At 41.3% G+C, this 16,275-nt stretch overlaps 1 protein-coding gene across 1 annotated transcript in view; it reads right to left on the bottom strand.

The window, feature by feature from the left end:
- BTC (betacellulin) overlaps positions 1-1,411 on the bottom strand; it is a 38,021-nt gene extending 36,610 nt beyond the window's left edge. The window contains exon 1 of the mRNA XM_007463205.1: positions 1,348-1,411. Within this exon, the coding sequence (XP_007463267.1) occupies positions 1,348-1,411 (64 nt within the window). The remainder of the gene's footprint in view (positions 1-1,347) is intronic.
- Between the last annotated feature and the right edge of the window lie 14,864 nt (positions 1,412-16,275).

Genomic DNA, 16,275 nt, shown 5'->3' with positions numbered 1-16,275 from the left:
GATCTAAGTCTGATCCACTTCTGGCCAAGGTCATGACACCTTTAAGGCACCTCTCTTATTCCAAGGACACAGCCAAATGGAGGCTTCCATTTAGATCCCACCTCTTTTCCTCCGTAAGAGAAAGCCTGGCCCTTTGCAGGCTGGAAGGTAGTGTCCTCATCACATAGACGCTTCAGCTGCGGAGGCGCCCCTCCTCCCACATTGATGCCCCAAGCCCAGATGTCCCTACCCCTCATCCCAGCTAGGACTACAAAATATTGCCAGTTTCCCTTCCCTCTGCCTGCACCCCGCACAAATGACCGTGATGCAGAGGGGATGCCTTGCAGTAGTAGGATTTTCCCACTTAAGTATCTACCAGCTACCTTCCCATACTAGAGGGGCAGGGGAACACTGCTTCCAGCAGTATAAACTTGCCCCAGCATCCGAAGTTCCAGCTCTTTCTCTGCCTGCACTGACTCCCAAGGAGGTGAGGAGAGCCTCTGGGAGGGCCAGGCATCCTACCACTTCTCCCACTAGCCACTGTCCCCTCACACCAGGTGACCGACCACACCCAGTAGTCCTTAACCTAACCACCCAAGTTTCACCTTCGAAGTGAAGAAAAGTTTTCTCTCTGCAACTTCTCCTTGAAACAGGAAATAATATACTCCAAGTAAAGCAGCTATGTGTTTCATCAATACTGCCCTCCGTAAAATATGTCATCTCCCTTTCCTTTTGTTTCCCTATCAGGAGATCCAGGTCTCAAAAGTTGAATCTTTTCTCCCTCCTCCTGCCCCTCCCAACTTCGCCAGCAAGAAAGGGGTGGAATAATTCATTTTCGGGCCTTCCTCAGCTCTCGTCTCTCCGGGGTCGTCCCCTTCCTCTCCCTAGCACGCGCCCAGGGTGCCCAGGCAAACTTCTCTCCACCCTGCTCCGCACTCCCGGCGGCCTGCATCTCAAGCCAAGGAGTTCCCTTTCCTCTTCTTCCCAGAGGATGTCTTTTCGGTCTAGTCTCCCAGGCTCCCGCTTTGGTGGATTTCCCAAAATCCTCCACCTGCCACACCTCCTCGCTCGCGGGCACCGCGCCGCAACGCCCAAGAGCACAGGCGCCCCGGCCCTCCGCTCTGCGCCCGCCCACGGGATCCCTTCCGCCCTCGGACCGCCCCCTGCGCCCAGGGCCGCAGCAACAGGTGCAGCCCCAGGTGCCCAAGTGCCGGATCCTTAACCTCGTGCTACCCCAGTAGTCCAAGTTCTTCGACCCGCCCCTGCCAACCCCAGGGCCCCCTCGGGTCCAAATGCCAAGCGCGGAAGGCTCGCCCTCCCTGCGACTCCACCCTAGACTTTCCTCCTGGGTCTCCAGCGACCACTTACCCAGGGCGAGGGCCACGAGCAGTGGCAGGGAGCTGGCGCCGCTGCCCGGGACGGCCCGGGCCATCAACCCCGCTGCCGGGCCTAGCAGCCCCGAGACGAGTCTCCCGCCTCCTCCTGCGCCCCCTTCCCGGGCCACGGGCGCCCGACGGAGTGCCTGGAAACGAATCCCGGAGCTAGCAGGAAGCAAAACTACTCCCCAGGCTGGCACCCGGCTACCGGGCGGGCGGACACCCCGGGCGGGCGGCCGACCGGCTACGCGAGTGTCGCCGGGAAGAGGGAGCCTCCTATTTATCCGCGCTCTTTCTGCACACACCCCACCGACGAGGCGCAGGACTTCGTCGTGGTGGCCTCCACGCCGTTCCCACCCAAGTTACCCCACACCCACACAACGGGACACTTGCGGGCTGCCCTCGGGTCAGCTCGCCCACGCCCCCTGCTGGGTCGCACCTGAAGGTTCATTTCCCTCCCCTTGTGGAGTCGAGGAGGTGGGGAGGGAGCGGAGAGAGAGCACGTGGAGGGGCCCGAGGTGCGGGGCCTGCGGGCCGCCGTGGAGCAAGCCGGCTCTAAACTCCCTCCCCGAGCCCACTGAGCGAGAACGGCAGACCCGGACTGCTCTGGAATTCCAGCTCCCCTTATTTCAGCCAGTTGCTGGTGTCCTGGAGGGACCAGAGCCAACACTCACTGTGGTTAACCTCAGGCATTTGACAATTTCCAAACTTCTCTTTTCCATACGTAATTTGTTGAATATCTAGGAGTGTGGGCTCACCAAGAGCTACTTTAAGGATGTCACTTATATTTTTTATTTCTCCATTTACTCGTCCATCCATTGTATTTTCATTTATTTATTTAATTCATCAACTCTGTTGGATCTATAAGAATAAGGAGAATTGCCTTTTGCCTGGGGCTTCCCAAGCACTATCTCTACCTCAACACACCTCTTCTTTGAGGAGACGTGGAATCTGATGGTTCTGCACCAAGCATTTCCTGGAACACAAAGGCAGTCGCACAGCTTTCAAAGACAGAAAGCAGCATCCAGTTTTACCTTACATGATTAACATGTTTGTCTCCAAAATAACTAAAGGGTACAGCAGTTTTTGTACTGATCTATATTCCTCTCGCGTGATCAATATGTGTAATCATGCCTCCTCAGTACAGAAGTTGTATTTCTATAGCATCCGAAAGTCCAATAAACATTCATTTACATAAGAAATGCAGTTCAGATGTCTTCCCCTTCCTCCCCATTGTTTAAATTAAACAAATTATTATGTGCTTTTCTTCCACAAGTGACATTTCATTTCAAAACCAATTCACACTATTTTAGCGCGCCAGGCAACCAATGTATCCAGAGGAATAAAAATTAGTTGGTAATTTCCAGAATCCCATTCTAGCACCCACATGACAGCTCATAAAGCATCTATGAGAAGACAGACATGAGGTTTAGAGAATTCGAGGTTGTGAGATAGGCGGTTACTGCACCCCAGATAAAAAGGGCAAGAGTACACGAAGCCAAGGGGATTTGACATCATCTCCCTCCTTTCCATCTCCATCCTTCCCTTTCTCCTTTCTGACATTGTCTCCTTCCCTCAGGATCAGGGCCCTAGGTGAAGGTATCTTTCACTCTGAGACGGCACCCTAGCCAACAACTGTCCTGGTATCCTCAACAGAACATTAGTATTTTATTTTCCTTCTCCATAAATATTAATAAAAAATAAAGCAAACCTAAGCAAAAAATACCTGATGTTTGTCGAATATTGTAAAGTGCCAAGACTTGGTGTAAATGTTCACCATTCTTGCCATTCAAAGGGTAAATTAACTGTTTCAGGCCACTGGAGTATGAAATAGGGTACCTGAATGTATTAAATAAGCCGGATAAATTAATAACCTTCCCTAAGGGCTTTATTTACTGCCAGAAGTAAAATAAGTACTCCAGAGAATATGTCTTCCAAATTTCCTGCCACCGAAGGTTCAATCTCTTCAAGATCAAGCAACGTTCTCTTTCCTTTCTTTCTTCCTACCCTCCTTACTGCCTGCGTTCCTTCCTTCTTTCTCTCCCTTCCTCTCTTCCTCCTCCTTCTTTTTTCTCACTCTCAATTCATTCACTAAGGGGGAAAGCCAATCTGGGTTCCAACCACTAACTTTGGAAGAGTAGGAGGCAAGAATTGACTTTCATGAGGTCTCATTCGTGTAACTGAGGTGTGTCTCAATGCTTTAGATTATAAACTGAGCTGTTACTAAGAGACGAATGGGTCAAATCTGTAACAGAGTCACAAGGTAGAACTTATATTCCCAGAATCCCCAAGCCAAGGATTGCTTGAATCGTGTCTTTCCTGTGCCAGCTTCAGGCTGATATAACCAGCCCTCCTGAACCTGTTATGAGGCTTAAGTGGGTGCCTTTGGAGGCCTTTAAGCATCAATGTTTTCTCTTCTCACACAGAGCAGCCTCCAGCAGGGACACTCCTCCCCCTCCACTGGACAGGACAAAACAAGCTTGTGGTTATTTGTGGGGCACAACACCTAAACAGACACACATGTGGTGGTAGAAAGGAAAATTCTAGAATGTATCCACTCAAGGTCAGCATGTAACCTCCAAATTATGACTTTAAGGTATTCAGTAGCATAGGAAGATTTCCTAGTAGTCAGTAACATTATTTAATTCAATAAGAGTAGATGAATAAAAAGAAATATGAATGGTGAATATAATGTTTTTATAGTCATGATAAACATTATGCATTGTAGATTACTAAAAATTAGTAGTATATATAGAGGGTTTTCAAATGTTCTTAAAACTATTGAGTTAGCCTCTATGGAAAACCAGTGAAAAATCAATGCTCAAAAGCTGTATTCAGGTGATTTTTCTTTACACCCTAGTTTTTCTGGGGAAAGGGGATTATTAGTGTCTTTTTTTTTCTTACATATTTTATCATACCTTCTTCTTCAGTCCTTCATGTATCCATTTTTTATACGTAAGCCTCAATCTGTTTGACTTGCTATCTTTTTTCAATGGCAGCTTAATATTGATACAAGTTTAGTGAATCTCAAATATAATCATCTATGTGATATCCATCAGTTTCAGCTCTCTGTTATGACCTTTTCCTGTGACCATATTCATACATACCTGATAAAGATACTTCTGATTTTTTTAAAAATCTGGGCTTTTGTGCAGGCCCTAGTTGTAGACTAAGTAGGCAAGCACTTAAGTGGCATAATTTTAATGTTGTAATACAGCCAGGCCCTAGACATCCCTCCCTAACACACCTGGCACAGTGGTTTCATCCCTTCCTACATGGTCATAGTTTCCCATCAGTGTCAACACTCCTCCATGTGGGACCACAGAGTAGTATACTATGTACGATTGGTTCTGGAGTTTTTTTAGTCTGTTCTAATTGGACTTTGTCACTGAATGCCTGGATCACAATTACTCGTCTCCCTGAGCCTCAGTTTTCTCATCTATAAAATGTGATGGTAATGATTGGCACAGTTTTTATGATTCACAATGATATATATCTCTAAGGCAAAAATCTGGCATATTAGAAATTATTCAGTGTATTATGGTTATTATATTATTTTACAATCTATTTATAGGTTACATAAGGGAATAGAGTAGGGACTAGCTTCCTTCATTAACCCTCTCTTACTAATCTTCCTAGTGGAGGGAAGGAGAGAGCACAGCGCAAATCTCTGACGGGAGGGCTTCCCCAGTGGCGCATTGGTTAAGAATCCGCCTACCAATGCAGGCGACACGGGTTCGAGCCCTGGTCCGGGAAGATCCCACATGCTGTAGAGCAACTAAGCCCGTGCGCCACAACTACTGAGCCTGCGCTCTACAGCCTGCAAGCCACAACTACTGAGCCCTCGTGCCACCACTACTGAAGCCCACGCGCCTAGAGCCTGTGCTCCACAGCAAGAGAAGCCACCACAATGAGAAGCCTGTGCACCACAATGAAGAGTAGCCCCCGCTCGCCGCAACTAGAGAAAGCCCGCGCGCAGCAACAAAGACCTAACGCAGCCAAAAATCAATAAATAAAATAATAAATTTATTTTTTTTTAAATCTCTGATGAGAAAGTAACAGTGAGCCTAAAATTCCATGAATTTGGGCATTGTCTATGCCTCTGGCAATCCCTTAGACCCCTCTGACCTTCTTTCATCTGGTGGCTTCAAACTTATCCCAGGATTTGGTGCAACTGTAGCAATCATTTTAACAGAACATCAGAAAGAAGCAGAGTTGTTGGAAGAGGAGGTGGCAACACCTCTGAGGGAATCTCAGGTCCTGAGGGCAGACTTTAGGAAGCATAGTAGAAAGCATTAGGGGTAAAAAAAAAGGAAGGGAGATAGGGAAATAGAAGTAATGTTATTACAGGAAAACTTGCAAACAACTTGCCAGATAGAGAATATTCTCCTAACCCATACAATGGCAAAACTGTCACCCCCGCAATTTTTTTCTGCTCTTGTCCCTGTATTCTAGTTCATCAAACATACTGAATACCTACCTTGCACCATGCATTGTATTAGGAGGTGCTGGTATTGCCCAAATGAACACATCTGAGATGAGAACATTTTGCCTGTAGCATCTTTCACCCCACTGTGGACACACTTATTGTGGACAAAGTGAGTGTTCCTGTCCCCTCCCCACTATCCCATAAGTCCCCCTCACAGGTAGGGGAGGAATTTTTTCAGTTATGTTTACATGAGTTCCTCAACCCACTGCCAGAATAATAATAGCAATGAACACATTGATGCTTATCGTGTAGCAGGCACCATTCTCAGCACTTGTATACACTAACTTTTTAAATGCTCACCAAATATAATGTGAATTACGTATCACTGTTATTCTCATTTCACAGTGAGGACATTGAAACACGGAAGTTAAATAAGTTGCCCAAAGTCACGTATCTGATATATGGCAGAGCTATGCTGTGTATGCTCAAGTTCTGAATCCTGGGCACACTCTTCAAATCCAATGACCTAGTAGTAAATCGTTGCCATTGACTTTGTGCAGCTCAAATAGTCATAGCGAGTGTCGTCAATCCTCTGGCCACCTGCTGGAAGTCTCATTTGGGAACAACAGTGTATCTAATGAGTTCTTCACTTGACTTCCTGAAAAATTGCTTCCCTTCAAAATATAGAGGAAGAGATGAGGGGATTGCTGCATTGGACTATAATTCTAACTCACAAGGTGAGATTGGCTGTAAAGTTAAAAACAAAATAAAACATAGGAGATAAATGACTATGCAATCCTAGAATTATTTCTGGCCATGTAGGGGGAAGACTGGAATCGGCTACGCAGTGTCAGCTGAAAGAAGGCATCACAGAGAAAAACAAGCATGCTAAGAGGGCTTGAGAAGCTAAAAAGGGTGAATTTTCAACAGAGTTTAAAACTCTCAAAAAAGACGTGATTCCTATTATGTAATTATTGACAATTTCAGTTAAAAATTACTAAAATCTGGAGAGGAAGTCACATATTCATGTGCAGACAAGAGTAACTATCACAGACCTGTGAAAAAAGCCTCTGAGGAGGTTAAGATGTCCGAAAATGACTTGGGACCACAGAGCTCTAATTATGTTCATAATGAAAATATCAAAGTGGGGCATGGCCAATTGCTCTGTGCCAATGGTGCAACAAACACGAATCACACACACACTTTTTTTCACTTTTATTGTGATTTAATTTTTTCCGCCAAGCAGAACAAAAGAGGATAAAAAGAGCATCTGAGGAGGTATCGAAACCCAAGATGAGTGCAGAATTTCCTTGTTTTTCAAGGCTGACCAGTATTTCATTGTATATACCCACCACCTCTTCTGTATCCATTCATTTGTCTATGGATATTTAGGTTGTTCTCATATCTTGGCTATTGTGAATAGTTACACAGTAGGAGTGCTAATATCTCTTCAGGATCCTGATTTCAATTCTTTGGCATAAATACCTAGAAGCGGGATTGCTGGATCATATGGTAGGTCCATTTTTAACTCTTTGAAGAAACTTTGTACTGTTTCCCATAGTAGCAGCACCATTTTACATTCCCACCTCCAGTGTGCAGGGGTTCTAGCTTCTTCTCATCCTCACTAATAACCGTTGTCTTTGTTTCATCATAACCATCCAGCAAGTGAATTCTGCAATATGTGACAACATGGATGAATCTTGAGGACATTATAATGAATGAAATAAGCCAGTCCCAGAAAGAAAAATATTGCATGATTCCATTTATATGAGGTACCTAAAATAGTCAGATTCATAGACTCAAAGAGTGAAGCAGTGGTTTCTAGGGGCTGGGCAGACAGAGAAAAGAGAAATTACTAATCAACTGGCATAAAGTTTCAGTTAAGCAAGATGAATAAGCTCTAAAGATCTGCTGTCCATTGCACCCACAGTCAACAGTAATGTCATGGACGCTAACAATTTTGTTAGGAGGGTAGATCTCACGTGTTTCATTCTTACCACAATAAAACAAAATGTAAAAATAAAAAACCCAAGATGAATGTAGACATCTTACGAGAGTTTGCAAATCCTCTGATGAATTCAAGTGTTTTGATTCACATGAGTTATGTTCCAAGACACTGGGGAGGAGGTGGAGCTACTAGTAATCTATGTGAAATCAATCCCCAAAGACTGAAGATAAGGAAATATATTTTTAGTGTTCCCCAAAGGGAAGAACGTATAGCTCCTAAATGATAAGTTGCTAAACTTAACCAGACTGGTAAGGGTTCTTGCCTCTGTTTCACAAATAACAGTTCTTTCTGGGTCGTTAAGCCTTAAGCAGAGAGGACGGAGGCAAGGAGCGGGGGAAGGAAGGTGGCTTGCATGATAGATTTCTTCAAATATTTGAAGAATTGTCACATGGAAAATTAATTATATTCATACCGCTCAGTCCCAGTGGTTGCAACAAGTACCTAAGGGTTAGAGGCAGATGCATTTGGATTCAATATAAAGATCCATCTAAAATTCTAATGAGAAAATAGATTCTCTGGGGAAATAATACATTCCCTGGCACTGGAAATGCACATGCTATGTACTGTAAAGGCAATTCCAATAATTTCATCTTATTCCTAACATGGAGATGCTGAGATTCCAAGGCTAGATGACTTTAAACAGCCTTTTTCAACCATAAAATGCTAACACAACACTGCAAGTTTTCTTCCTTCAATACTGTTTTAAAGTAACCAGAAGATCACTGAGAAACCATTTCTGCTCAAATCTGCCATGAAACTAGACATTTAAAAAATAATTTGGGGGCTTCCCTGGTGGCGCAGTGGTTGAGAGTCCTCCTGCCGATGCAGGGGACACGGGTTCGTGCCCCGGTCCGGGAAGATCCCACATGCCGCGGAGCGGCGGGGCCCGTGAGCCATGGCCGCTGAGCCTGCGCGTCCGGAGCCTGTGCTCCGCAACGGGAGAGGCCACAACAGTGAGAGGCCCGCGTACCGCAAAAAAAAAAAAGAAAAAAGAAACAAACAAACAAACAAAAAAATAATTTTGAAAACTAATTAACATACAAATGGCTAAGAATTCTCCATATTCTAAGCTATTTTCAAATTGCAAATTAAGTTAAAATTTAATTTAAAACCAGTACTTTTAGTTTATGGTCCATAATACTTATGTGCTCACCGGCTCCCATAGAAATGAAAAATAAGTAATAAAATATACTTATTACAAATCATGGTCTATTGGTCTCACAAATGATACAGTTTAACAATTTCTGCATTTTTAGTCTATCAACAAGTTCAAGATTATGTCAATTATCAAATTATTTAAATGTGAGTTGCATAAGGTTAAATTTTGACACAGCTCAAATCACAATCTTTAAGCTATATAGATTATATTTTTTAATGTATTCCTGAGGGCACAAAATGGAGATTTAACTTAGGGGTATGGACATAAATTGCATTTAAACAGAGTAAATATTCCCATGAACAAAGAAATCTAAAGGAAGGATTCTTTTTAACTACAGTTGATGCCCCAAAAGATGAAGGCTGAGACTTGCAATGTAGTCTAGACTGAAAAGCTGTTATTGAGACTTCCAGCTGTGATGACAAATGACGTTTGTAAACCTTAATGACTTCTAACTGCTGTATCCCTTTCTTTGGGCAAACTGTCAAAATGGTAAATTCAAGAGAAAAATTCCCTAGAGTGAGTAAACAACCTTAGCCTTCTCCCTTTAAATGTTCATAATTTGAGATTTTAGTTTTTCATGATGTTCTTTTCATTTGTACTTTCTTCATCCTTAAAAAGCCTTGGAAGCATCCATTCTTATGGCTATCTCTTATTGTCTTTGTTTTATAAATAAGGCATAAAGAAGTTTTATAACACAAGTCTCAGCATTAGAACTAGAATCAAGGACTTTTACAACTGAATCCAATACATAATCTAGCACACTATATCCTTTTGCCACCCTAGTGCAGACAACTTCATTAACAAAACCCATTTCAGGTCATTCCAGACTTGCAAATTGTCATTGCCTGTCATCCCACAGGTAAGATCGAAATTATGCCCCTCCTTTAGAAATTTACTTAGCAGATGATGGTGTGGTAAAGAAATTAAAACATTTATTACACAAACCTTCCCTCAACCCTCTCAATTTTTATATTTCCACCATCCCCCTCCATTTAAGGATATATTTACACTGCAGTTATTTTCAACTATCTCCTTTATTATCATCTGAAATACTTTCCCCCATGAATCAAAATGATAGCTCTGCAAACAATCAATGTCTCTCATTGCTTTACAAAGAAAATGTTTCCAAAAGCACTTCTGCCAGAGAAGAGTTGCAAGATGTCTGCACCATCTTAACAGCCACTTATACAATGCCCTGCTCAGAAAGAAGGAAATAAAATAACTAAAGATGGAAAATACTATCTTTTCCCTGCAACTTCACCACCTGCTTTCCTGCTTCATTTCCGATGCTATTGCACCTTATCATCTGGTACCTGGAATGAGCTTCTGGTTTCCCCAAGTCCAACATTATTTCTCTGCTTCAGTTCCCTCATATGTAAAGTGGAGAATAATAATGAGTCCTCTTTCACTGGATGGTTGAGGAAAATAAATGAGTGGATACATAGAAAATGTTCAGACTAGTATCTGGCACATAGTAAGCACTGAATAAACGTTAAGTAAAATTTTACCCTTTACACTGCAAGACTGGTAATTCCACAATGAAAATCTGAATATATCCAGAATCTACCCTTTCTTATCTCTTCCACTGCTACCATCTTGGTTAAAACCACCATCAGTTCTTGCCTAGATTATTATGAGAGCCTCCTTACCAGCCTTTCTTCTTCTGCTCTGGACTGTCTGTGCTTAGCTCAGTAGCTGAAGGATCATTTTGATTTTTTTTTTTATCCTTATTAGAGTATAATTGCTTTACAATGGTGTGTCAGTTTCTGCTTTATAACAAAGTGAATCAGTTATGCATATACATATGTCCCCATATCTCTTCCCTCTTGCATCTCCCTACCTCCCACCCTCCCTATCCCACCCCTCTAGGTGGTCACAAAGCACCCAGCTGATCTCCCTGTGCTATGCGGCTGCTTCCCACTACCTATTTTACGTTTGGTAGTGTATATATGTCCATGCCACTCTCTCACTTTGTCGAAGCTTACCCTTCCCCCTCCCTGTATCCTCAAGTCCATTCTCTAGTAGGTCTGCATCTTTATTCCTGTCTTGCCCTTAGGTTCTCTGACCACTTTCTTTTTTTTTTTTTTTTTAATTCCATATATATGTGTTAGCATACAGTATTTGTTTTTCTCTTTCTGACTTACTTCATTCTGTACGACAGTCTCTAGGTCCATCCACCTCACTACAAATAATTCAGTTTCCTTCCTTTTTATGGCTGAGTAATATTCCATTGTATATATGTGACACATCTTCTTTATCCATGCATCTCTTGATGGACACTTAGGTTGCTTCCATGTCCTAGCTATTTTAAATAGAGCTGCAATGAACATTTTGGTACATGACTTATTGAATTATGGTTTTCTCAGGGTATAGACCCAGTAGTGGGATTGCTGGGTCATATGGTAGTTCTATTTTTAGTTTTTTAAGGAACCTCCATACTGTTCTCCATAGTGGCTGTATCAATTTGCATTCCCACCAACAGTGCAAGAGGGTTCCCTTTTCTCCACACCCTCTCCAGCATTTATTGTTTCTAGATTTTTTGATGATGGCCATTCTGACTGGTGTGAGATGATATCGCATTGTAGTTTTGATTTGCATTTCTCTAATGATTAATGATGTTGAGCATTCTTTCATGTGTTTTTTTTGGCAATCTGTATATCTTCTTTGGAAAAATGTCTATTTAGGTATTCTGCCCATTTTTGGATTCAGCTGCTTTTTTGATATTGAGCTGCATGAGTTGCTTGTATGTTTTGGAGATTAATCCTTTGTCAGTTGCTTCATTTGCAAATATTTTCGCCCATTCTGAGGGTTGTCTTTTGGTCTTGTTTATGGTTTCCTTTGCTGCGCAAAAGCTTTCAAGTTTCATTAGGTCCCATTTGTTTATTTTTGCTTATATTTCCATTTCTCTAGGAGGTGGGTCAAAAAGGATCTTGGGGTGATTTATGTCATAGAGTGTTCTGCCTATGTTTTCCTCTAAGAGTTTGATAATTTCTGGCCTTACATTTAGGTCTTTACTCCATTTTGAGTTTATTTTTGTGTATGGTGTTAGGGAGTGTTCTAATTTCATTCTTTTACATGTAGCTGTCCAGTTTTCCCAGCACCACTTATTGAAGAGGCTGTCTTTTCTCCACTGTATACTCTTGCCTCCTTTATCAAAGATAAGGTGACCATATGTGCGTGGGTTTATCTCTGGGCTTTCTATCCTGTTCCATTGATCTATATTTCTGTTTTTGTGCCAGTACCATACTTTCTTGATAACTGTAGCTTTGTAGTATAGTCTGAAGTCAGGGAGCCTGATTCCTCCAGCTCCGTTTTTCTCTCTCAAGATTGCTTTGGCCGTTCGGGGTCTTTTGTGTTGCCATACAAATTGTGAAGTTTTTTGTTCTAGTTCTGTGAAAAGTGCCAGTGGTAGTTTGAAAGGGATTGCATTGAATCCATAGATAGCTTTGGGTTGTAAAGTCATTTTCACAATGTTGATTCTGTAAATCCAAGAACATGGTATATCTCTCCATCTATTTGTATCATCTTTAATTTCTTTCATCAGTGTCTTATAATTTTCTGCATACAGGTCTTTTGTCTCCTTAGGTAGGTTTATTCCTAGATATTTTATTCTTTTTGTTGCGATGGTAAATGGGGGTGTTTTCTTAATTTCACTTTCAGATTTTTCACCATTAGTGTATAGAAATGCAAGAGATTTCTGTGCATTAATTTTGTATCCTGCTACTTTGCCAAATTCATTGATTAACTCTTGTAGTTTCCTGGTGGCATCTTTAGGATTCTCTATGTACAGTATCATGTCATCTGCAAACAGTGACAGCTTTACTTCTTCTTTTCCAAATTGTATTCCTTTTATTTCTTTTTCTTCTCTGATTGCTGTGGCTAAAACTTCCAAAACTATGTTGAATAATAGTGGTGAGAGTGGGAAACCTTGTCTTGTTCCTGATCTCAGTGGAAATGGCTTCAATTTTTCACCATTGAGGATGATGTTGGCTGTGGGTTTGTCATATATGGCCTTTATCATGTAGAGGAAATTTCCCTCTATGCCTACTTTCTGGAGGGTTTTTATCATAAGTGGGTGTTGAATTTTGTCAAAAGCCTTCTCTGCATGTATTGAGATGATCATGCTTTTTCTCTTTCAGTTTGTTAATATGGTGTATCACATTGACTGATTTGCGTATATTGAAGAATCCTTACATTCCTGGGATAAACCCCACTTGATCATAGTGTATGATTCTTTTAATGTGCTGTTGGATTCTGTTTGCTTTTGTTGAGGTTTTTTGCATCTATGTTCATCAGTGATATGGGTCTGTAGTTTTCTTTCTTTTTGACAACTTTGTCTGGTTTTGGTATCAGAGTGATGGTGGCCTCGTAGAATGAGTTTGGGAGTGTTCCTCCCTCTGCTATATTTTGGAAGAGTTTGAGAAGGAAAGGTGTTAGTTTTTCTCTAAATGTTTGATAGAATTCGTCTGGGAAGCCATCTGGTCCTGGGCTTATTTGTTGGAAGATTTTTAATCACAGTTTCAATTTCAGTGCTTGTGATTGGTCTGTTCGTATTTTCTATTTCTTCCTGGTTCAGTCTCGGAAGGTTGTGCATTTCTAAGAAGTTTTCCATTTCTTCCAGGTTGTCCATTTTATTGGCATAGAGTTGCTTGTAGTAATCTCTCATGATCCTTTGTATTTCTGCAGTGTCAGTTGTTACTTCTCCTTTTTCATTTCTAATTCTAATGATGAGTCTTCTCCCTTTTTTTCTTGATAAGTTTGACTAATGGTTTATCAATTTTGTTTATCTTCTCAAAGAACAAGCTTTTAGTTTTATTGATCTTTGCACTCGTTTCCTTCATTTATTTCTGCTCTGATCTTTATGATTTCTTTCCTTCTGCTAACTTTGGGGGTTTTTTGTTCTTCTTTCTCTAATTGCTTTATGTGTAAGGTTAGGTTGTTTATTTGAGGTGTTTCTTATTTCTTGAGGTAGGATTGTATTGTTATAAACTTCCCTCTTAGAACTGCTTTTGCTGCATCCCATAGGTTTTGGGTCCCCGTGTTTTCATTGTCATGTGTTTCTAGGTAGTTTTTGAATTCCTCTTTGATTTCTTCAGTGATCTCTTGGTTATTTAGTAGTGTATTGTTCAGTCTCCATAGCACTGCGGTCAGAAAAATACTTGATACGATTTCAATGTTCTTAAATTTACCAAGGCTTGATTTGTGACCCAAGATATGATCTATACTGGAGAATGTTCCATGAGCATTTGAGAAGAAAGTCTATTCTGTTGTTTTTGGATGGAATGTCCTATAAATATACATTAAGTCCATCTTGTTTAATGTATCATTTAAAGCTTGTGTTTCCTTATTTATTTTCATTTTGGATGATCTGTCCATTGGGGTGTTAAAGTCTCCTACTATGATTGTGTTACTGCCAATTTCCCCTTTTATGGCTGTTAGTATTTGCCTTATGTAACGAAGTGCTCCTATGTTGGGTGCATAAATATTTACAATTATTATATCTTCTTCTTGGATTGATCCTTTGATCATTATGTAGTGTCCTTCTTTGTCTCTTGTAATAGTCTTTGTTGTAAAGTCTATTTTGTCTGATATGAGAACTGCTACTCCTGCTTTCTTTTGATTTTCATTTGCATGGAATATCTTTTTCCATCCCCTCACTTTCAGTCTGTCTGTATGTGTCCCTAGGTCTGAAGTGGGTCTCTTGTAGACAGAATATATATGGGTCTTGTTTTTGTATCCATTCAGCCAGTCTGTGTCTTTTGGTTGGAGCATTTAATCCATTTACATTTAAGGTAATTATCGATATGTATGTTCCTATTACCCTTTTCTTAATTGTTTTGGGTTTATTATTGTAGGTCTTTTCCTTCTCTTGTGTTTCCTGCCTAGGAAAGTTCCTTTAGCATTTGTTGTAAAGCTGGTTTGGTGGTGCTCAATGCTCTTAGCTTTTGCTTGTCTGCAAAGCTTTTAATTTCTTCATCAAATCTGAGTGAGATCCTTGCTGGGCAGAGTAATCTTGATTGGAGGGTTTTCTCTTTCATCACCTTAAATATGTCCTGCCACTCCCTTCTGGCTTGCAGAGTTTCTGTTGAAAGATCAGCTGTTAACCTTATTCCCTTATGTGTTACTTGTTGTTTTTCCCTTGATGCTTTTAATACTTGTTCTTTGTATTTAATATTTGATAGTTTGATTAATATGTGTCTTGGTGTGTTTCTCCTTGGATTTATCCTGCATGGGACTCTGTGTGCTTCCTGGACTTGATTAACTATTTCCTTTCGCATATTAGGGAAGTTTTCAACTATAATCTCTTCAAATATGTTCTCAGTCCCTTTCTTTTTCTCTTCTTCTTCTGGGACCCCTATAATGCGAATGTTGGTGCCTTTAATGTTGTCCCAGAGGTCTCTGAGACAGTCCTCAATTCTTTTCATTCTTTTTTCTTTATTCTGCTCTGCAGTAGTTGTTTCCACTATTTTATCTTCCAGGTCATTTATCCATTCTTCTGCATCAGTTATTCTGCTATTGATCCCATCTAGAGAATTTTTAATTTCATTTATTGTGTTTTTCGTCATTGTTTGTTTGCTCTTTTGTTCTAGATCCTTGTTAAAAGTTTCTTGTATTTTCTCCATTCTATTTCCAAGATTTTGGATCATCTTTACTATCATTATTCTGAATTCTTTTTCAGGTAGACTGCCTATTTCCTCTTCATTTGTTAGGTCTGGTGGGTTTTTATCTTGCTCCTTCATCTGCTGTGTGTTTCTCTGTCTTCTCATTTTGCTAAACTTACAGTAAGTTTAGCAAAATGGGTTCGTAGTTTCCATTGTTTTTGGTGTCTGTCCCCAGTGGGTAAGGTTGGTTCAGTGGGTTGTGTAGGCTTCCTGGAGGAGGGGACTAGTGCCTGTGTTCTGGTGGATGAGGCTGGATCTTGTCTTTCTGGTGGGCAGGTCCACATCTGGTGTTGTGTTTTGGGGTGTCTGTGGCCTTATTATGATTTTAGGCAGCCTCTGTGCTAATGGATGGGGTTGTGTTCCTGTCTTGCTAGTTGTTTGGCATAGGGTGTCCTGCACTGTAGCTTGCTGGTCATTGAGTGAAGCTGGGTGTTGGTGCTGAGATGGAGATCTCTGGGAGATTTTCGCCACTTGATATTACGTGGAGCTGAGAGGTCTCTTGTGGACCAGTGTCCTGAACTTGGCTCTCCCACCTCAGTGGCACAGCCCTGACGCCTGGCTGGAGCACCAAGAGCCTGTCCTCCACACGGCTCAGAATAAAAGGGAGAAAAAATAGAAAGAAAGAAAGAGGATAAAATAAAATCAAGTAAGATAAAATAAAA

This window comes from Lipotes vexillifer, unplaced genomic scaffold (genome assembly GCF_000442215.2).
Source record: "Lipotes vexillifer unplaced genomic scaffold, Lipotes_vexillifer_v1.1 scaffold872, whole genome shotgun sequence".
NCBI classification, from domain to species: domain Eukaryota; kingdom Metazoa; phylum Chordata; class Mammalia; order Artiodactyla; family Lipotidae; genus Lipotes; species Lipotes vexillifer.
The sequence above is the reverse complement of the archived record's forward strand: the minus strand, read 5'-3'. Positions and strand labels throughout refer to the sequence as shown.